General features: G+C 52.2%; 1 protein-coding gene across 3 annotated transcripts in view; it reads left to right on the forward strand.

Moving 5' to 3' along the window:
- WDR59 (WD repeat domain 59) overlaps window positions 1-18712 on the forward strand; it is a 50484-nt gene extending 31772 nt beyond the window's left edge. The window contains exons 19-27 of one of the 3 annotated variants that reach the window (XM_082489336.1): window positions 2312-2368; window positions 8448-8581; window positions 9947-10028; window positions 11937-12049; window positions 13136-13283; window positions 13376-13465; window positions 15039-15145; window positions 15564-15706; window positions 16968-18712. In XM_082489336.1, the coding sequence (XP_082345462.1) occupies window positions 2312-2368; window positions 8448-8581; window positions 9947-10028; window positions 11937-12049; window positions 13136-13283; window positions 13376-13465; window positions 15039-15145; window positions 15564-15706; window positions 16968-17203 (1110 nt within the window). In that variant the 3' untranslated portion in view covers window positions 17204-18712. Of the gene's footprint in view, window positions 1-2311; window positions 2369-8447; window positions 8582-9946; window positions 10029-11936; window positions 12050-13135; window positions 13284-13375; window positions 13466-15018; window positions 15146-15563; window positions 15707-16967 lie in introns of all 3 variants that reach the window. The other 2 variants (XM_082489335.1, XM_082489337.1) reach the window with 2 other exon arrangements.
- Window positions 18713-22675: the final 3963 nt, after the last annotated feature.

Genomic DNA, 22675 nt, shown 5'->3' on the forward strand with positions numbered 1-22675 from the left:
GAAAGCTGGAGAAAATTCCTGTGTTCCCCTTCCCCCTGCCAAGCTGTCTCCTCGTGTGCTGGGTCGGACGAAGTGTAAGGGCCCTAGCAGAGAGCTAGCTCCACTGTTCTTGCAGATGAAATAGGTTTGTTGTTTTTTTTTTAAAAAAAAAAAAAAAACAAACAACTAAAAAACTGTATCTCCCTTCATCGAAGGTTTTTTCATTCTTCAGGAGTACATGTTGTGGCCTCTGTTAGATAAATGCTACGTATTTCTATGTCATTTCACTGTGAGGATTTTAAAAAGCAGAGCAGGGAGCTGTTTTATTTGCATTAAAGAAAAATTGACATTTTTGTGTGTTAAACTCTCACATTATATAACTTGAAAACTGAATTTGGCAGTGATAAGCAGGTATTTAAATCCCATGTAGCAACAACTGGCGTCGCTACCATTAGCAAACAAATGGAATTTGCCCATTGCTAGACAGGAAATATGTCATGTTCCCATAAAGGCAGGGGAGCTGCTGAACCTAGCAGAGATCTCCTTAGTAAACCAAAATGAAACGAAAACTGGCACTGAGCCTTTCTGTGCTCATTTAAATGTGTGTGTGTATATATATATACACACAGACACACATATATATATCTTTCTCACTTTTTATTCACACATGCACACTCCTTTTTTCCTCCCTCTTTTTTATTCCTCAAAAAAAAATCCCACTAAAGAATAGTAGTCAGCAGAAAGGAGAAGCTGTATCTCTACTGTGGCGGTGCCATCAGAGTTTCAAACCTGGATTTCTCTTAAAGAATGCGCATGACCTGTTTTTCTCCCCCCAGTTAGAGGGTCATGCCGGTGGGGACCTGGGGACGGCTCAGCCTTGCCTGCGGGACAGCCGTACGCAGGGGTGGTGACTGCAGTGACCTCATGCTTTCCATCGCGGGGGGAAATTTGGCAAAGTTTGGAAACTGCCGCTTCCCAGGACAATCCCTCAGGCTGTGCCTGGTGCCCACCTAGTTGCAGACCTCTCGAACTCCCAACGTGTGGGAGCGTAGGCTGGCAGCAGTGGCTGCCTGCAGGAGAGCAGGACTTCATAGGGGCGCTGAGCTTAGTTTTGCTTCTCCTCCCGTATACCAAATTTCATTCTACTAATCTTTTTCTCCTTCTTGTGTGAGACATGGTGAAGGAACACGTAGCACAAGGCTGCAGTCTTCTCCTCCTCGCTCCTTCTGTGGGGCCCTGCAGCCAGCCTTACCCTGCGGCTCCCTGTCTGCAGGGTTCTCCCAGCAGTGAGATAGATGCAAGGGAAGGTAGAGGCTGAAGGCATGGCTGATGGTCCTGACTGCCTTCATCAGCTGAAAATAAATGTAAAACACGTTGTACTCGACAAAAATAACCTTATTCTTCCCCTTTTTATTGTGTTGACTCTTCCAGAACGATAACAGAATTTTTTTTTTTCAAGTGAGTGCAGAGTAATGTGCTTTGAGAGATTCCATTTATTGTTGCTATAATACTGCGTTGAGTACTTAATGAAATGTCTGAAAGTTTGTAATGAAAGCCTACTTCGGGGCTATTCTGCGTAGTGAATCAGTGAATTTGATTGCTCGCTCAACCTGAATGAGTTCCTCAACCCATAATGGCAATTTCCACATGGCCCTGCCAAGTAGCAGGGTCTCTACATCCCTTCTGATATCCTGGCGTGTGGCTTTTATTGTTTAAAATGGAAGCAAACAGTTACAGTGGGTTCCAGTGAATGAAGTCCTGGAGGAAGCTGGATGTTAAAGGGATGTCTGAGTAAGCAGGAGTGTTTATTTAGCTTCCTGCGGATTTCTGTGCCAAAGTGCTGGGCAGCTGTGTTAAAAATGATGCACTTTGCACTTAGCTGCCTTCCTCTTCAGCCAAGAGGAGTAAAACTGTTTAGAGTAGGAGCCTGGCGTGCGGGGCACCAGGGTGTTGTCCTCTTCTCTGCCGTCAGTTCACGGTACGAACGAGGTCACATCACTGCAGTTCAGTGCTTCTTGCAGTAATACGACTCCGTGTGGAAGACTTCATTCTGATTTGCGGTTGCTGAAGTCTCCCACAGAAGCTGGTGCGGGGCACAGACACAGCAGCCCTCGCTTTGCCGGGGCCGTAGGTGATGTTGTATAGCACAATTGCGTGTGGATGAAAGGGGGGATCTTGGTTTGCAACTGTTCATTGTGTAACAGAACCATTGGGAACGGTATCTTTTACTCTGCTGGTTCAGGGCATTTTTCATTTCAGTTTATTTACCTTTGTCTTTAATTTTCTTGGTGTCTTTCTTCCCTTTTCCTGGGTATAACGTTTTCACACACAGATGTCTCCTCGCTCTGCCCGGCGACGTTGGTCCATACAAGCAATTAACGACTTCCCGGTACTGTGCGCTGTGCTAATACTGTCCTTGATATAACCCTGTCTTCTGCCCAAGGGCCCAAGAATAAAATGCCACCTGCCTGCCTTTGAGTAACCTGCACAGAGGTGGGGGACTTGCACTCCACGCAGGGCCTAGGGCTTCAGTAAGAGCAAATGCACGTGTAAGCAGACAGGAGCAGACGCTGGTTCGCGGGGTAGAAATACTGACCTACAAACATGCCTGATTTTACCTGGCCTAGCAGTCGGGAAAGGATGCCAAGGGGTAGTTTGAAGCGTAAGGACTGAGCAGGCTCTAAGAAGCAGAGAGCGCACTGCAGAGGAGCTGAATGATTACTGTGCATCATCAACCAGTTGATGAGACTGACATTAGAGCACCTCATGTCTGAAAAAGATGAAGCCTTGCTGGAGAGAGAGGATCACTTAAGAGCTGTGGAAGAAACAAACTGGTTGAGTTGCTGGCAACAATCTGTCATCTCATTTCAAATGAGCTACCTATTCTCAGTGCAAGTCTTTATTTCCTGGAGCAATAAATAGAATTTGTCCTTAATTTGTGATGATCTCTCAGCCCTTGGAATCGCACCACCCTGCATTCAGTTGGAGTGGTTGCACTTCCAGCCACCCTGGCAGGTAGTCCCTCCTCTTGCCGCCTGCCTTTCCAAGACTGCTTTGACAGTCATTTTCCATTACTCAGGTCCACGTGTCACTCAAGCTTGAACATCACTCATGTGAACATCTTGAAGATATCAGTGTTGCTCAAGCTGTGCTGTAAATTTGGGCAATTACTATCTCATCACTCATCTGCCAAGCATAGGCAAAGCTTAGAAAACTCCATTTCGATTTAAAGATGATCTCTTCAGGTCCGTTTTTCTTAATGTCTGTGTGAACAACTGGTTTTTCACAGCTGCTGTCCTTCGTGCTATCTCTTCATAAGACAGCAGGGAATAAAATAGAATCCCGTAACACCTAATTTAACTTGGTATAATAGGATCAAGCCTTCCTAATTACAACAGCTTTAAGACTATTACTAGCAAATAATAGGCGAAAGAAACCAGAAGTAATTTACTTGACTCCATCAAGGCTTTTTGCTAAAAGCTAATAAAGAAATGTGAGCAATGGAGGCAAGAAATGAAGTTCTGTCTTGGACCAGGAACAGACTGAAAGAAAGAAAACCAAGCAAGGAACTTGCCAGCTTGTGGCGCAGTAAATTGTGGTGCGCAAAGGGCCACTGTTTAATTCCCTTACCACTGGCCTGGAAGGAGGAGGTGGGATAAAGTTATAATTTTCCACCTGGAAGTGGTGGGATAAAGTTATAATTTTGTGTAACGTATACTTAAAAATGATATGTGGATTAATCCAAGCCTTGAAGGACTGATTGTATTTGTGGATAACCTTTGGAAGAGGCTGATCACACTCCCTAAAGTGGGCAATAGTGCCCAAGGTGAAGACGCAGGCGTGCACGAAGAGGCGTGTGGATTATTTGTGCAGACCAGCTGCCTTCCTTTTGGAAGAAGAGCTCAGCATTGCTCAGGGTGCTCAGCGAAGCGAGAGCTTAGCAAGTCTGGAAGAAGAACTTGTTCCTCCTTCTTTCTAGGTAATGACTAGCCTCCAATTCAGAAATGCCTGTGCTTCCAGGTGGGTGCCAGCTATTAATTGATGGAAGCTGTAAAGAAATATTCCTGCTGCGGGGCACTTGACTCAAAAGTGCCTGGGATTTATGGAAGTTCCCTGGTACTGTGGGAGATGCTGGAAATAGCAAACGTTGATTATTTGGAAGAGAAAATCCAGGCAGTGCTGCATGACCCGCATGGGGGAGTTAATCTGTAGGCAGTTGTTCAGAATAAAGGAGCATAGCTTTCAGCAGGGAGGCAGCAATTTTTAAATTTTGTTTTTTAAAAAAAAAAATAATACTGGAAGCAGCTTGAACCTGACTTTGAGCAGGTTTAACTCTTTTGTTTTGTAAATGCCTTAATGCAGCTTAATCTTTTGGCATCAAGCCTGTTCCCTTCTGTCCACAACCCTTCCCTTTGCCCTACTAGCACCAGTTTATACCGCGAACCCTGAAATTTTGCATATGCTTATGCGAAACGGGCACTTTACATTTCACGATGCTACTTACGGCACTGCCTGCCTCAGCAGGATCCAAAGACACACACCCCCAACTGTTCGGCATCCTTTCCGAGCAGGCACGCGGCATTTTGTAACTACTTCTGCTGAGTATGCAGTGATGATGGTGGTTGCTACGAAGCAGTTGGTGGCTTATTCTTGGGCTATCTGTTTCTACATGTAACCCATTTACTGCCATCGTTATCACCTCAGATTGCAGCAAATTACAGCCTTGGGTATGGTAGTGCAGGTGCAGGCTGGCTTTTTTAGTCATTATTCAGTGCTGTTCCCCGCTGTCACCTCCAACCCCATGATTGTCATAAATGCTCTGGTTTCTTTCCTTCTGGTGCTCTGAGGAACTGATGAGTCTTAATTTGCTATCACTGTAGCTATTTTCTTTCTTTTCTTCCTCTCCTTAAACTCTCAGGAGCAGCTGGGTAGATGCAGTTCTCCCTGGCATGGATTCTAGGCTGCAGAAAGAGCTAGAAATGGTGGGGGCAGTGCAGAAGACCTGTGTCTTTGACCTTCAGCTGTCAGTAGTTAGCTTGGTGCACGCATGTTGATTTCTGCTTCGGCTCCAACTGTTGTGTTCCCTGCTGCCCCTCATGACCTGTGCTCCAGCCCCTAGGAAGAGACGTGTTTTCTGTTCTACCCTAAAGCCCCTGAGCCTCGGTGACACCTTTCGATAACGCTATAGTGGGAGCTTCTCCTGGGAGAAGAGGTGAAGCAGAGGGGAGAGGAGAACCTTGTGGTGGACCTTGGCCAGACAAACCCAAGCTAGAGCTCTCCTTGCCTCTGGTAATCCCTGTTAAAAGTGCTCAAATACTGCCTGGTGGAGAGCTACTCCTGTAATTAACGCCAGCAATTATTTGGTTCAAAGTAGAGCTTCTGCTGTCAATGGTGATGAGCTTTACCTCACCCATGATGGTTCCCATACTTCTAATCATAGTTTTTTTTTTCCTAACGCTTTGTTGCTGTAGCTGAGGCAAACCTGAATTGCAAAAAAACAGACATGTTTAATGGTGATTGTACAAGTGGCTTTATAATTTTCTTCTGTCGCAGCTCAAGGGGCAGGAAGCAGTACTCGTGGAAGTGTAGTACTGGCAGAGCATGTGGCCCTCGACTGACTCTGCTCCAGCAGCTGCACCAGTAAAGAATTAGGGTTTCCCTTTTTGCCAGTAAATAGGCAGTGCTAAGAAGAAAACAGGGCAGTTTTGTTGTGAGTCCCAAGTTTTCCAGGGGTTCTGATACATTTAGTGTCTTCATTTGTCTGGTGATATGGTGACAGCAAGCAGTGGAAACCATTCATGGGATCTCTTTTCCATTCTCATCTTCATTTGTTGTCATTCTCCTCCTCCAAAAAAAAAAAGTGACTGAATTACCTGTGGAAAGTGCTATATGTTGTCCATGTTTCTAGTCTTCAAAATGCCTGTTGGGAGGTGGCTTCAGTCCGCTCTTGCAGAGGGCAGGAGCAGGTTGAATCTGTTCCTGGTGACGGGGCAGCGAACCTGCCTTGGTCAGAGGGAACTCTTCATCGGCTGCGAGTCCTGGGGGCAGCTGGCTTACAGATGGTCGGGAGGTGGCAAGTTGCTCTCTAAATTACCTGCCAAGCTCTAGAAGCCCTCAGCAGTAGACCTGCAGAATGTGGTCCTGTGTCTGCAAGCCTGGGTTCGAATGCCTGCACAGACACAGCACAAATAACGGCTTTTTGATGGGGCAGTGTTGCGAGAAACCCGGTAGCCTTTCCAGGCCAGCGCCTGAGCTCTTGCCCTGATGGCATGTCGTTGTGCTGGATCTCCCAAGCTTTGCTCAGGTATTGGTTTTGGTAGCATCAGCAGCTCCTCGCTGTACCTAGGAGACAGCATTTGGCTGCCTTGACAAGGAATGAGGTACAGCTGCCACTGTTGTTTGGGAACCTTGTTGTGATACAGCCCACATCCTTCAGCGCAGGAAGGGTAGGTACATTTTTAGGTGTTATTAAAAGAGGAATATTCTGCCTGACGGTAAGAGAGCCAGAGCTGATCCAGACAGCGCCTTGATTAGGAACCGATGGACTGAAGAGAGTTTGGTGTCCCACCTAAACACGTTCTAGCCACCTTCCACTGCGTAACACTTCTCAGCTTCAGAGTGATGTAGCACGTAAATACTGCAGGCAAATCCTGCTTGGATGGATTAGGACTTGAGGGGACGTGGCAGAGAAGAGAATCATGCCCTAAGTCAGCCAGCTTTTTCCAAAGCACCTAATGCTGACGGCCCTGTTTCCACCAGCATTTGGCACCTCTTGAATGTTGGGCAGCATGCACACTCTGCTCCTCTTTACTCTGGGGAGCGGTGGAAGATCAGGGGAACTGGGGTCATGCTCTGGCACGTGGGCATCCCTGGAAAAATCCACCTTCACCTCCTTCAAGCCTTCTTCACTTACTGTCAAGCCTGTGCTTGAGCCTCTGAGCCTCGGTCACCCAGTGTCCAGAGCGGCTTCAGGAGCACATCCTTTTTACTTCTCGTGGCACGTGCTAGCAGTTTGCTCAGCATGGCAGGACCTCCTCAGCACATTGGGCTAAGCTTGGGCGAGCCAGGCAGTGAAGGAGGATTTAATTTCTTAAGGTTCTTAGGTTTTTCTTTTTTTGAAGGGCATTTTGTGTCTCTGTCAAGCCTGCCCAGGTTCTCGGAGGGCTGCATGATCACGGTCAAAGGCAGTTTGGGGCCCAGCCATCCCAGAGCTGGCTTCACAGTAGAGATGACCCTGCTTGCAGGTCCAAGTCCTGCCCTTCCGTAGCCCAAGCCCGCTCTTTAGGAGCGCCAAAGTGTTGCCTGTGTGAGCTCTGCCTGCCCTGCGGAGCCATCAGCACAGCTTTGCTGGCCCCTTCCGAGGTACCATTCTGCTTCAGATAGGGGTGTAGGAAGCCACACCATGAGTGCCTCAGGAGACTCTCTATAACTCAGTATGACCAGGAGACACTTCTGCATAGGAGCATGGGCTCCGTGTGTCAGTGAAGGGAACACGCCACAGGGGAGCAGCATTGCAAAGCGTCTTTCCCTGCGCTCAGGAGCGCTGCATAGCAGCCAGTGCTTCTCTCGGTAGAGCTCCAGTGCCTTCTGCCTGTCGTGCTGCAGCACGTCCTCTCATCCCTCCTCCTCACCCTCCTAGAGCGAGGAGCTGCAAGAGGCCAGGATACCAGCCAAATACTCTACGGTGGTTTCTACAGCCAAGGTAGCTCTGTGCAGCTTGGCGTCAAGATGGCCTCTGTGTTTATCACCAGGAGTATTTGGGAATCTTGGCTTCTTGGTTTTGTTCTCTTGTGTTGTTTCCTCTCCTTTTTTTCTCCCCACCCCACCTTATGTCCTGAGCCAGCCGTAAGTAGCTGTGAGCATGGTTAGCTAAGGATCCTTGCTAGGAAAACTTGGGCCCTGCTTTCTCATCTGCCAAATATTTGTTTGAGGCTGTTGATAAAGCAGGAGGTGGGAGCCCTGTCCTGGCGCTAAACAGGGGTGTACTCAAACACTGAAAGCAGAGACCAAAAGAGACAGTCTGGAGCAGTCAGCTTGCCCCGAAGCTGCCTCCAGCATGTCTCTGGGCTGATGATGGCTGAAGTCAGCAGTGGTCTGTGTGCAGAGGGTTCCCAGACCAGATCTCTAATGAGAATGCTAATTCAACTGTCCTCCTGCCAAACCTGCCCAGGTTTGATTGGCATCCCGATGCTGATTTGTTCTCTTATTGGCTTTTGCAGGGGAACTCACAAAATACTTTTTGAGTGAGTTTGACCTTGAGCTCGCTGCCTTGACCTGCTTTTCACTTCCTACAGATGGAGATGCTTGTTCTCCTGGGCATGTCATGGATGTTTTCTAGGGTAACACAGAGCCTTCTGAAAGGCAGGTTTGGGTGCTGCTTGCATTACTCCTGACCCTAGTGCTTTGTTCCCTGGCCCAAGGAGCCCGCTGTCCTCCTCCCCAGTAACACATTGCCATTTGTTCTGCAGAAATCAAGGAGGTGGAAAAGTAAACGAGAAGGGACAGATGCCAACAATCGACCCATCAAAGCCGCTGGGAAAGTTATTATCCAAGACATTTCCTGCTTGCTGCCTGTCCACAAGCTGCTGGGAGAGCTCTACATGTGAGTACGGGCTGGCATCCTTTCCCAAACGAAAGCTGCCGTCTTTGGCATTGCTATGCTTTAATCCTGAAATCAGTCAGCACTGGATCTTCAAATGTTTCTGTACCTTCCTCCTCTGTTCTTGCCTTGCTGCTTTTTTACAGTATCCCTCTCTGCCTGCGAGAGGGGACTTGTCTCCTATAAAGCTGAAAAGCGTGGTGGGAGAGATTTGTGATGGTGTTACTGTACACAGAGTTTGAACTCACGCTCCAGCGTCATCACTGCAAATCTTACAAGTTCAGGTTTTCGTCAGCTAAGGAGAGAAATTATCAATATGAATTCTTTTTCAAATCTCATGTTAAACTCCACACTTAAATGCCAAGGTTTAAAAATCCCAGTAAATGCACATTCTTATACTATAAAACTGATAGTAGCTCATAAGGCTTTTTAATTTCAGAACTATTTGGCATGCTCCGTGGCCATGGAGACTTGATTATACATGCCAGTGTCTGTACAGCAATTTCTTCTGCTTTAACGGAAAGGATGGAGAAGTTCTGTGGGTTTTGTTTTTTTCTTACAAGGAGCGTCTTTTTCTAAACTGTCTAATTCAGATAGTTACAAAATCTCCGTTTCTGAATTTTTTCTTCCTTAGCTCTGGTAATACTGTCTGGTCTGTCACAGAATTTCCAGTCAATGAACATTCAGGGAGGAAGAGAGAAAAAAATCTTCCATCTCTCTTTTCTATATTATTAAAAAGAATGTCCTTTAAAAGACCTTTTGGAACTTTCTTCCCTGGGTGTGTAAACAGCCTGACCCTTTTCCATTTGCTGTAAGATCTTAAGCAGTAAAAGTGTCAAACGTCTCGGGAAGATTGCTGATGATAAGCAGGAAAGCCCATATGGGTTTCCTCCACCCAGCCTCTCGGAGACTCCCCAGTGGGTGTGTTATCCTACTGGGGAACAGGCTGAAGACCAGCCTGCTTCTCCGCAGCGTACCGCCGGATCCCTCCAGGTCAGTCAGAGCAGACCAACAGGCTGAATGGGAACAGGACCACGTAACTGGTGGCACTGGCTTCTAGGGACAAGAACAAATCTTGGCTTGGTGATATCCTGGCACAGGTTTGGTCTGATATCTCCTTGGAAGCAGTGTGTCTTAGGATCAATCCCAGCTAGTTTGGAGCTGGACTTGATGTGCAGTGTGTTAGGGAAGATGAATAGTGGGAGTTGCCAGAAGGATGGCCGTGATCCCTGAATAACAGGGGAGGAAGGGGTGGGATCCTGGCCATGCTCGCAGGCTCATTGATGGCACTACCGCTTTCCCACCATCCCTCACCACCTTTGTTAGGTAATGTGCCAACCAGAGCTGAGCTATCTCCTTTCTTTTTAGACTTAACGTGAATAACATCCAGGAGACTTGCCAGAAGAATGCTGCCTCAGCCTTGGCCGTTGGACGGAGGGACCTCGTACAGGTATTATGCTGAATTCAGACCTCTTCCTTAGCATGCTGTGCTACCCTCAAATGGCTTGTGCTGTCACCTTGATACCCCGACAGCCAGCTGGGTTCAGCAGTTGTTCTGGGGACGCTCTGGTTGGTGAACCAGAGGCCTCTGGAAAAGCCATGGAGGTTGTTTCTATCCCATTGACTCTTGGCGTCGAGAGATTCCTTCCCAGGGCTGCAAGCAGATTGTATTATGCCCTTTGCCAAAAATGAGCAAAGCACATTTTTGAGGGAATTCCTGCAGGCGAAGCGAGGAATGCAGCCTACTTTTGAGTCAGCAAATGGAGTAACTGTGCGCACAGTTGCCTAGCTGCTCTCAGCATTTTGATCGGTGATTTTGTCTTCCTTATGTAATCGTTTATGTAGTTCGGTATTCATCTGCACTGGCACTGGGAGCTAACTGCAGCTAGCTTCTCCCCAGGAGAGCCTGAGCCTGGGCACCCAAACCCGAAACAGGGCTGGCCAACTTACCTTCCACTAGCAATTGGAGAAAAATGGCTATTTTGGCCCATCGTTTTCCACGTGATTAGTCCAGGGCAACAGGCAGAACATTTGACAGGACTCAGAAGTGCCTGAAAGAGATGGGAGCGGGCTGGCACTGCCGGAGGAGCCTGTGCCCCTCTCCTGGGCACATGACTCTTCCTAGACCTGGGCAGGCAACATGCGCAGGCTTATCTGATCTAAACAGAAGCAAACTCGAGCTGTTGTCTTGCTTCTTGGTGGGTTCTGCTAGACCAGGTGAGAGAAAGTAGGTTTAGTTCCCCTTTGTCTCTGCTTCATCTTGTTGTCTGGTTTGCCCACATTGGACCAGAGCTTGGGTGGAATAACTTCAGCAAGATTTCCTTGAGATACCTCCATTTCTTGCCTTTTTTTTTTTTTCCCCCCGTCCCATGTAACTCTAGCCTGCATCGCACCTTCCCTTGTTCCTAGCAGACACGGAGGCTTGAGTTGCAGGTTACACGTAAGATGTGCTCTATAGCAATGTAGGAAGTGGCATCTTTCCCATTTCCTTTCTGTGCTCTCTTGTACTCAGCTCTGTCCTTATTTCAGTTTCTCTCCTGTTTGTTTCTCTCTGGTTTCACCGTGAGCAGCTGTGGGACTACTGTTCCCGGCTGTTCTTTGTACTCAGACCACTTGTTTTTTCTTTACTGTGTTGTCAGCTCTCTGATTTCTGCTGTCTTTCCAACACCATGCTCCTTTTCCTTTCCTGCTCTTTCTTCACGCCGAACTACGAGCTTTGCTTTTCCGTGGAATATTCTAATTGCCCCATTTTAAAAGGCACAGCAGAAAAAACAGTCCTAGATCAGTGGTGTAGCAACTGAAAAGACGGAACCATTTTCAGACCAGAGGATGATAAATGAAGGAGAAATTTAATGTGAAATAGTTAAACTGTTCGAGTAGAGATGGCAAACTGTACTCCTGTCTGTGCTGGGCTGTGCTAGGACAACAGAGGTGTTCAGTAACTCCTAAGCTAATCGGAAGATACTTTTCATGCAAATAATGATTCACCAGTAAACTTCCTGCCACCAGACGTCTCTGAACCCAAGAACTGCCTCAAATTTAAAGCCTTTTAAGGTTTGTGAATATAAAATGCACTAATAGGTCTGTCTGTTAGACTGTAGGCTGTTATTCTTCAAAGTTTAACCCAAAGTCAAGGCAAGTGGGACAGGGAAAGCTTCAGTTTTGTGTTACTCTATATATAATTTGTGACATGGAGGCTGAAACTGCTCCCTGATGCCGGGGGGGGGGGGGGGGGGGCGTGGGGGGTGGAAGCAAGCTCCATTATTATCTGTCTGTGAGTGAATTTGTACACACCTATGCCCTGGGAGTGTGGTTATTTCTAATTGTAGCTTTGATGCTTTTCCTTCCTGTCTGCCAGGTTTGGTCACTGGCCATGGTAGCCACTGATCTCTGTCTTGGACCAAAGTCTGACCCAGATTTGGAGATACCTTGGGCACAACATCCATTTGGACGTCAATTACTGGAGTCCTTGTAAGCATCTGAGCGCTGGGGAGGGCTTGGGGAATGTTTACTGAAGCAGAGCCTTCCATAATTATGTATGTTGTGCGGCATCTTTTCAGGCTTGGAATAGCGCTGCAGCCTGTATTTTTTTCCTCTCTCAAGCCTGAGATGCATGAAGGGAAGCTGCGAGTGTGTTTATGACATGCAGGAGGCAGCATTTGGCCTCCCGTCTAGCACCCAGGTCGTCTTCAGCTAATATTGAGCAATAGGCCAGGTGCAGTTGGAGCTCTGCTTTCCTGCATGCCCGCAATGCCTGACTTGGAGATCTTGGTTTTCTGCTCCCCACCTCCTAAATGAGTGTGTTGGTGCAGCTGATTTGTTCGCCTTCGCTGTTGCCATGTAGCATTACTGGGAAATCATTCCACTGGTCTCAAAGCCAAGTGTTAGCTGCAAACGTCCTCCTGTCAGTGAATGTGTTCAGGAGGGGACATAATTAGTAATTGATATTATCTGCTGATACACCTTATTTGGAGGTGCAGGATTTGGGTGGTGTACTTTGCACCCTGTTGCTTGACCTAGCTCTTCCCTGCTGTGTGGCAGCAGTGGGAGAGGAGGACAGGTTGTTCTTCGTCACTTTTGAGTCTTCAGAGCAATCCAGAAACTTCGCAGCCATCCAGCAAACCTGCGGTGGGGTTTTGCCATGTGATCTAGGTGTGGGATGCTTGCATGTAGAGGGTTTTGTCAAAAAGATATTGTGGCTGGGGGGGGAGTCTAATGGCTCCGGCTTTACCTCCAGTTAAAATCAGTTCTGTGACGTTGTTCTTGAAGCTGCACAAACTTGGGATAATCGGGCCACGAGCAGTGCTGGGTTCCCAGAGCTCGCGTCTTTCTCCTGCCCGTTAGGCCATGAGTGTTTTCAGATGGAGGACTTGGCTTCTCAAAGGTGTGACGGAAAAGACAACCCAGTCCTGCAGAGCGCACGTGTCTCCTGTGGGCAGTAGTGTCACACAAATTGATTTTATTACAACAGGTTTGAAATCAGTTGGCCTGGAATCTCGGTGCTTTTGCCACTGAATTCTGCCCAGTCTCATACTGTCTGTCCTTTTCCTTTCCCAGGCTGGCTCATTACTCGCAGCTCCACGATGTGCAGACCCTGGCCATGCTCTGCAGCGTGTTTGAAGCCCAGTCCAGGCTGCAGGGTTGCCCGAACTCCTATGGCCCCTTTCCTCAGCGTGCCTCCAACCTGGCCTCCCACAGCCGATACGTATGATCGCCATTTATTTCCCATTTGTCTTGGATATCTTTGAAAATCTCTCACATGGGTGACACGATTTCCTCTCCTTTCCCCCTCAACAGCCTAGCTTTACTTCCTCTGGCTCCTGTTCCAGCATGTCAGATCCTGGACTTGGCACCGGAGGCTGGAGCATAGGTACCGAGACCTGGGTAGTAAATAGAGGAATGTGCCTCCCTTCTGGCTTAGGTTTTAGATGGCTCCTGTGGTGGGGAAAGAAGGGAGTTGGTACTGGCTGTGATTGCAGATGTGCTCTGCCACAACAGCTTTCCGGGGTTTAGCCAACGTGATGTGACTCCGTGGCTGCAATCGAGCAGGGCTTGGCAGGAACCGTGCCGATGCTCCTGCAGTCCTGCCCCTTCTGGCTCCTGTAGCACGCTGACTGACTGCGCTTTGCAGGCACTGTTACAAGCACCCAAGACATACTGAGCTAAGCCCCTGGATCGCAGGGTAACACAGAGCCAAGAGCTCCCGCTGCTGCCTTCTCCAGTTGGAGACAAGTAAAGAGGGAGACCAGTTTGTACCATTTTGTTTCCAGCCTGGCTTTGTTTCCAGGCTCTCAGGGTGACTGCCTCGATGCTGCCGTAGACTTTCCACAGCCCTCGCGCTTTGCACAGTTTGAGGCGGTTATCCGTGCCGACAACTCCTGGTAATTTCCTTGTCCTTCATGTGCCTGGACATGGTTCCCAGAATTAGCAGCCCCATCGCCTTCCCGGGGATCGAGGTCGGGGCTGACTGGCCTGCAGTGCCCTGGGTCCTCCTTTTTCTCCTTTTGAAGACAGGAGTGACATTTGCTTTCCTCTGGTCCTCAGGCACCTCTCCCAATCACCACGATCCTTCAAGGATTATGGAGAGTGGCCTCGCAATGTCATCACCCAGCTAATTCCACAGGATTCAGGGGGGAAAAGCAATGCTGTGCTTTCTCCTGTCGCTGGAAAAACAGCAGCAGTTGGGAAGGCTGGTTCCTCGGTGCCATGAGTACCTGTGGGCCTAAGGAGGTTTTCTCCCGAGCCGCGAAGATGTCAAAGACAAGTCACTCGCAGGGGCTCCAGCGTCAGAGCTGAAGCTGTGGGCTGATTCCTGGTGATGTACATGGCCTGGGGCAGCGTCAGCCCTGTTAGCACCAAAGCTGTAACTTTTCAGGGCGATATCAGGGCATCTGTGAGAGGGGGAAGAGCGGAGAATGGGGGTTAACGGAGCTGACGTTTTCTCCTAGCGGTTATTAGCAGTCTTCTCCCTGCCCCCGGGGCAGTGCCTTGCGTACAGAGGCCCCTTTACGTAACAGCAGCCACAGCAGCCCTGGTGACGAGAGTCCTCCCTGCCTAGGAAAGAGGAGCCCAGGCCTGCCAGGGGTGACGTTCCCATGCAAACTCCACAGGATTGATTCCCTGGTAACTCTTTGTCCAAAGTAGGAGGCAAAAAGATAAATCTCCGTGTTAGATTTCTCTGCCTGATGATCCCCATTCCTGTCCTGTCCTGTCACCAGGAGTGCAGAAGCACTTGGCAACAAGGGGTTGGCACTTAGTTTTCTGAGGCGGGGCGGTGCTCGTAGGAACGCAGAAGGTGATACGAGCATGTCTTAGAGAGAAAACCAGGGTGTGCGAACGCGTGGTCTTCTGTGTCTCCTTCCCCACCCCATTTTTGGGCCGGTTGTGCTCGTGGGCGCTGTGCTTTCTGAGGTATGCGCGCAACTTTTTGATGCTTGCAGCAAACAAAGACACGGAGCAGTCCTCCACTCCCTGGTGCGAGTCTTCTCCGGATGACTTCCGCTATGGAAACCTAATGTATCCCGATCATCGGGAGCGTGAGAAGGACCAGCATGAGAAAAACAAAAGGTAGGTTGTGGCGCGACTCGGGGGTGTGTGACTCTGCGCCCAAGTCGCCTGGAACTGTATAGCCAGGTCTGTGTTGGTGCTGTGAAGTAGCACGCCTGCTCCTAGGCCTTCTCCTTTGGATAGTCATTTGGAGAAGCTTCATACTGCAGATCTACTCTGCCGGGATTGCATGTGATACATCCGTAAGTGGCTGTGGTGGGGGCCCCAGAGGGTGACCCACCCATTCGTCACACCCTTGAGCGTAGAACGAGTGAAGGCCAGACCAGTTAGCGTTCAGCAGTGTTTCAGCAACACGTGGGAAGTAATCTGCTGCTTATCTAGCGATGTGAGCTGGTTGCATAGCCGTCACTGGGACGGGGATTGCAACCAGAGGCTCTGAGAGTCAATCAGGTGGATGGCAACCCTGTTTGTTCTCCAGGCTCCTGGATCCTGCCAACACTCAGCAATTTGATGACTTTAAGAAGTGCTATGGAGAAATCCTGTATCGCTGGGGCCTGCGAGAGAAGAGGGCTGAGGTTCTGAAGTTTGTCTCTTGTCCTCCTGATCCCCACAAAGGAATTGGTGAGTGCCAGCTCCGGCTGCCCAGGTGGAGTCATGGCTCTGCCTCGGGAGCTTAGGAACATGCGCTCAGCAGGCAGGATGAGAAGTGTCCATCGCTCTGCCCAGAGGTTAGCTCTGCCAGCAAATGGTTTTGGCTTCTTCGCAGCTCTGGGTGGAGATGAGGCCGGCAGATGTTGGTTCAAGGGCTTTATAGGCTTGTAGCATCTCTCCAGTGAAGCTGGAAACGCACGCGCTGCTACGCTAGCAGTGTTCAGCTGTTTATGCTGATGGCTGTTCTTTATTCCCTCTGGATAAGAGCCCAGACGTGTGCTGTCCTAATCTCTGATTCCGGGCTGAAGTGTCCTGTACTAAAAAATTGCAAAAATTCTAACTGTGGGTGAGCCAGCCAAGAAATAGGCAAATAGAGCATTTCTCCCAAAATATTATCAGCAACATTAAGTGCCCTGACCTACTGCTTAAGGACAGCTACCAAAATGTCTTCTTGCTAGGCCCCTGGGAAAAGAGGAGAGAAGCAGGAGAGAGATGCCAGAGGAGCAGCGGTTGTCTCGCCTTGTCACCTGGGACTCCTCCTGGGGAGTCACCGGAGTGAAAATCTGGGACTTCAACCACTGCCTTTGCCCCTGGTAGAGCCATGGCACCAATAGAGCATGTGTGCAGCGCGCTCTGCGCTCTCTCCATGATGAGAAACAAAGGCCGTTTTCGTTTGCTTTTAGTTATGCTTCAGAGAGATGTGAGGCTGATGAGGGCAGCAGGAAGCCTTCGGCTCCACAACATGTGTCAGTGTGTCCCGAGCTAGAAACCTGACACACACTCCCAGCTGACAGCAGCCATCCAGGCAATCGGTGGGCCAGTCTGTGCCCAGGCACGCCGATTGCCCATTTCTTTGCTCCTATATGGAAACCAAACTGCTGAGACCTCTATAAGATACCATTCTCCCACCCTGAAGGAGATTTGAGGCAGATCTCTTGGGAATTGGTTTTGGGGTGCTCATCTGTAGAACAGAGAACGCTTCTTTGTCCATGATGTGGACTGTGAGGGCGGTGAGCCCCTGGTGCAGGTTGCCCAGAGAAGTTGTGGCTGCCCCATCCCTGGAGATGTTCAAAGCCAGGTTGGACGGGGCTTGGAGCAACCTGGGCTGGTGGGAGGTGTCCCTGCCTAGGGCAGGGGAGTTGGACCAGGTGGTCTTTAAGGTCTTTTCCAAACCATTCTACGATTCTGTCAGCACTAATTGTTTCTTTCTTCATTTCTTTCCTCCGGCCAGAGTTCGGCGTGTACTGCAGCCACTGCCGCAGCGAGGTGCGCGGCACCCAGTGTGCCATCTGCAAGGGCTTCACCTTCCAGTGCGCTATCTGTCACGTGGCGGTGCGAGGCTCCTCTAACTTCTGCCTGACGTGCGGACACGGAGGCCACACCAGCCATATGATGGAGTGGTTTCGCACCCAGGAGGTGTGTCCCACGGGCTGCGGATGCCACTGCCTGCTCGAGAGCACCTTCTGAGCAGTCCTGACAGCAGGGCGCCTGTGAACTGGGTTTAACATTGAATTCCCGAGCCGTGTTGAATCAGCTGTGCTCCACAGCGTCTGGAGGAGATGCCACAGGGAGCTGAAGCAGGATGTCCTGGCAATGCACCGCAGCGACATTTACAAGTGCTTCCAGTATTCCTACGCTTCCCGGGTTGCTTTCAGACCCAGTTGACCAAATTCCCTGTGTCCATTGCTGGCGATGGATGCCAGACCAGAAAAACTGCGCTCTCCTGCAGAAGGAGTGTGTGAATATTGGCTCGTCTCCGTTGGGATGAGGAGGTGTTAAAAAGTTCCTTTGGAAAGGGTTCACCTGGCAGAGCCAAACTCGCTCCAGCTACGTGGTGTCTTTCCAGGTGTCTCCTTACGGGAGCTCAAAGTGAGCAGAACAGTCGTCTTTGCACAGTTAAGGCAGAATTAATTCACAAGCAACAGTGAGCTCTAAAGGCCAACTGTAAACTGCGCTCAGAGAGCAAATAGTCCGTGGGACTGCGCTCAGAGTCACTTTTTGAAGCAACAGGGTCCTTATTTTGAATGGCTGTTTACATTGTTTAGATTACCCCGTAAAGCAAAAGAAGGAAACCACGTTTTTCGGGATTACGTTCCTAAATAGCTTCCTACTCACTGGTCAGCAGCGCGGCCGGGGTGAAGAGCCCAGCCGCGCGCCCGAGGTCACGAGGATTAGTTGCTTTCTTCCAGTTGTTTTAGTACCGTTCCTCTTGAGGTGTCTCCATCTCCTGCTCTGCCCGGGTGGTATAATGCACTTTAACTTGCCTGGCTCTGCCTTGTCAGTGACTGGGAAGGGCGTCTGCCTTTGGAGTTTGGGATCCGCACGGTGTTTCTGTGGACGGTGGCATCCGAGGGCATTTTGGAAAGCCTTTGCTTCCTTACTGAGAAAACACGAGGAGGACGCTTGCTCCATGCAACTCCTTTTGGCTGTTTTCTCCAGGCTCTATGGGGGAAATGGGTGAATAATTTGAGATTTGCTGCCGGTGTGCTTGAGTGACGAAGCTCCTGAGCCGGGGAGGCAGCAATTTCTAGGGGTAAAAAGGGGGTTTGGAAGGGTGGTGGGATTCACGGAGGCAAAAGGTTTGTGCCTTTTCTCCCTGCGGAGCTTCAGTCGGAGAATGTATGGGATCTGTTTGGGGCTGTGCCTGCTGGGCGCTCCCGTCCCGGGGAGGCTGCCGGGCGGTTGCGTGCACACCCCGAGCGCACAGCCTGTGCCTCTCCTGAGCAGGCTTCAGCCTGAGCTTTGGGTTTTGGGCAAATGCGTGGGTCAGGGATGAGCCTTCTGGAGTTACCCCCCCCTGGCCCCACGCCAGCGCTGATCCCTTCCACCCGCGCTCGCCTGCTGAGCCGGGCCACGTGCCGTGCCCGCTCCCAACCCTTTGCGCTAACTCGGGCTGTGGGATCCTGCTGTGGAATAAACAGGTGGTGTATCTTAAACGCGAAAACATTAAAATTATTTTTTTAAGTGCTCTTTCTGATAGAACTTGGTGTCGCTGTGCTAGTTCTCCTGCCGTGGGGAGCCCCCAGCAGCTCTCCCCCCCAGCGGGGGCGGTCAGCATCGTGCCCCACGGCCCTTCTCCCAGCACCCCAAAGCGGGGGTCCCGCTCCGGAGACCTGGTGCATGGCACCGCGATGCCACGCCGGCTTGGGAACTACCTGCAGGTCGTGGTGTACCTCTTGCGAAAACGAAGCCGGGCGGTGTCTGGTGCTGCCGGCAAACCAAAGCCCTGCTGTCCTGCAGTTTGGGGAGGCCGCGGGCAGCATCTGCGCCCCCCAGCCACGCAGGCGGGCGCGCTCGCATCCTGCCCGGCGCCGTGGTGGCCCTGGGGCGAGGGTGCTCTCGGCCAGGTGGCCGCGGGGAGAGGGAGGGCCGCCCCTCCGCCTTCCTACGTGACAGCCATTCAGCTGGGAAGTATTTTCATTTCCATGCTGGAGTGCGCGTGGAGGTTGGGAAGGGAAAGGAGCCCTGTTATTGAGAGGTGACGGACCGACAGATCGTGGTAGTTATGTGTGTCATTACAGTTCATTACGGTCTATCTCCATAGTATCTGAGTCCCTCGGAGGTGGAGGGCGGCTGGTGCTTCAGAGGAAGGCGGAAAAGCGCTCACCGTGGCTGTTTGTGCAACCCCGCAGAGGGAGGTGGAATTTCTTCCTGGATGCTGCAGGCGTTTGTCTCACACCCTGCAGCATGTGTGGTGGTTGCTTGCTTCGGGAGCGGGTCTTGCTCAATGCAGCAGCGACTACTGCAAGGAAGCAGGAACGGCTCATTCTCACCCAGCGAGAAGAGAAATGCGTTGCCTTCGCTGCGGCCAACAGCCCCTGTCTGGAATAAACGATCAAGAACGGGGTTTGCTGCTGACCCACACCAGCCCCTTCCTCCGCTCTGCCCCCCCGGCCCCTCGTCCTCTTGCCCACCTGGCTCTTTGCAATAACTTGGTAAAGTGCAAAAAGTTCCCAAATCCAGCCAAATCTCACAAATTTCAGGCTTTGGGGAATGAGGAGGAGGGGGAGAGGAGGCAGGCGCTGCTCGGGAAGCGGGTCTCGGCACAGAGCGTGCCGGCGTGTGCCCAACCAGCTCTGGGGATGCTGCCGCGCTCAAACCAGGCAAATCGAATAGATCCGCTGAAGGATGATGCCGCAGACCACAGTCGGTCCTGCGTGTCGGGAAGGGGGGGTGACATCTCCCCCTGCCATGGTTTCTGCTGGTGCAGGAACTGGGGGGACATCGAATTAAACCGGCCACGAAGTGGAAGCGAGCTCCTCGCACGCCGCGTGGGAAGGGTGTGAAACCACTTCCCTCGGGGCATGGCCGGTGCCACGGGTTTGCCAGTGCTCCGGGAGCGCCCGGGCGCTTCCCAGGAGGGAAACTCCATCCCGGACCACCGCCGATGCTGCTGCCGGTCGGAGAGCCATGCCCGCACATCCCCAGCCAGCAGCGCTCGGCGGAGTTGCCCCCCTTCTTCCACGCTGCCGTGGCAGAGCAGGATGCTGAGCGGGGAGGGGGGATTTTTGGGGTAACACCAAGTCGCTGCTTCGGCAGGACTTGCTTCAGCTGCGTGCTGAGCGCGGCCCCGGGGCTGTTACCAGCACATCGGCGCTGGCTTTCCCAAGCGTGGCTGGAAGAAAAAGCTCCCACGACAGCCCACGCTGTGCCCTGGAGGCCGCCAGCAGCTTTTTAAACCTTTTTTTTTTTTTTTGTGCTCAGCAGGGCTGGCAGGAGCGTGGGGTGCCTGCCCCTGTCCCTGCGGAGGCTCCTCCGTCCATGGAGAAGGAAGTTTGATCCCCGGCTGAGCAGAGCCTGGCAGAGAGAAGAAGAACGATGGTATCGGAGAAGGTGCCAAGGGAAACCTTTCCCCGTGGATGGATGCTGCTCCTCGCAGCGTCTGTATCGGCCTCCTCCTCCTCCTCCGCAGCCACAGCCCCATTAACCCAGCGTCAGCCTGGGCCGGTGCTGCGGGGCCCGATCCTGCCCCAAGCCCAGCAGCGCATTCCTGCCCTCTCCCTCGCGCCGGCCTCAGCGTCTGTCCGTCTGTCTGGTGGGTAAACCAGTTCAGGAACTGATGAGCCAAAACCATTTGGCTGCTCTCGTCTCGACCGGGCTGATCACCAACTGGCTCCACTCCCCTGTGTGGCTCACCTCCCCCCCCCCCGGGGCTGCCACAGGGTGGGGACAAGGACAGGGACGGTGGTGGGAACCGGTGGGAGCCCTCCGTAGCCGCTTTGGTGGGGCATGTGCCGTACAGCTCAGTCCCAGCACCATCCCTCTCCCACTGCACCAGTGCTCGGTGCATCCCTGCTCCGGGGGGTGACATCCCCCATCTCTATCCTCGCTGCAGAGCTGGGGGTCGGCTCGCCCACCCTGGGGACGCCCCTGTCCCTCCTGTAGGGGACAGAGCCCCCACTGTAACAAGGGCAGAGGGGGTGTCAGCTCACAATGGCCTCGTCCCCGAGCCCTGCTGTGGTGGAGGCTGGGGACAGTGACCCCCCCCATGCTGGGGAGGGGACGGTAGCAGCGACCCACCGGTACACCCACCAGCTGTGCTGGGGAACCCGGGGCTGGCCAAGGCTGCCCCGAGCTGGGACCACAAGCAAGCCCTCACCGTGGCTCTTTGCTGTGTGGGCTACCCAAGGGACCATGACACCCCGAAACCGGGGCGTGGGCCGCGTCCCCCCGGCTCCTGGGCCACCACCGCAGTGCCGGGTCTGCCCTCCCTCGCCCTCGGGTGCCGTCGGGGCGTGGGTGGGAAGGGAAGGGAAGGAAATGCCTTTCCCGGGTTTCACCGGCCCCTGGGGCTGCCGGGAGAGGCCAATGGGACAGACCTGGAAGGCCACGGGACACCATGGCTATGAAGAACGGCCCGGACCGGGGATGGCGTGGAGGGGTCCCGGCAGAGGGAGAGGTCCCCTCTTGCACCCCCACGGTGGAGTGGTGGCCATCGCGTGGGGCACGCGTGGGGTCTGGGGTGCCCACCCGCTTCGGGCTGTAGGTGCAGCGGGCTCCAGCTCGCCCGGACCCGCCTCCACCCCCACGCTCACCCCCTAAAAAAAATAATAAAACCCCTTAATCCTCACCCGGGAGCCGCCCTGATGCCCCGGAGGGCTGCACCGGGGCTGAGCTCACCCACCGGGACCCGGCGAACCCCACCTTCATCACCACCTGCACCCACCGATGCCAAAATTTGCCAGCACGTGGCTGGTCCCTGTGCTCAAGAGTGTCACCCCAAAGCGCACACCCACACACGCCCCCAAATCCCAGTGGCTGCTTGGCGGGAAGACTTTCCCCAAAATGGGGAGAAAAGCTCCTTTTTCTCATCCTCCTTCCCGATTTCTTTGTCTCTGATTCTCGGGGGGAGTTTGGGGCTGCTCCCCCCCCCTCCGCCCCCCCCCCCCTAGCTGCAGTGCCGCCCATCTGAGCTGATGGCGTGTGTGAAATGTAATTAAATATTGAAATAAATCTGCAAACAGCCCCGGGGGGGCACACATAGCGCCTCGTGGCAAGGAACACTGGGGTGGGGTGGTCCCAGGAGGGACCCCCAGAGGGACTCTCCTGGGGGGTTCTGAGCAGGGACTGGGGGTCCCTCTGCCGTGGCCACCGCGGAGCTGGGGGGGACACAGCACCCTGGGAAGGGTGATACCCCCCGAGGTGCCCCAGACCCCCCCATAACTCTCTGCGGTTGCCTTATACCCCCCAACTACCCCCCCGGGGTGGTCCCACTCCCCCCATCCCTCCCCCGGGGATGTCCATACTCCACTTTCTCCCCCCGGGGATGCCCCATTCCCCCCATCACCCACCCGTGGAGTGCCCCACATGCCCCATTCTCACCCACATCTGCCCCCATTCCCCCTATCACCCACTCGTGGGTGACCATTACTCCTCCATCACCCACCTGTGGGGTGCCACGTACCCCCCATTCCCCCCCACACCTGTCCCCACTCCTCC

Source organism: Vanellus vanellus (assembly GCF_965231255.1).
Source record: "Vanellus vanellus genome assembly, chromosome: 12".
In the NCBI taxonomy this organism is placed as follows: domain Eukaryota; kingdom Metazoa; phylum Chordata; class Aves; order Charadriiformes; family Charadriidae; genus Vanellus; species Vanellus vanellus.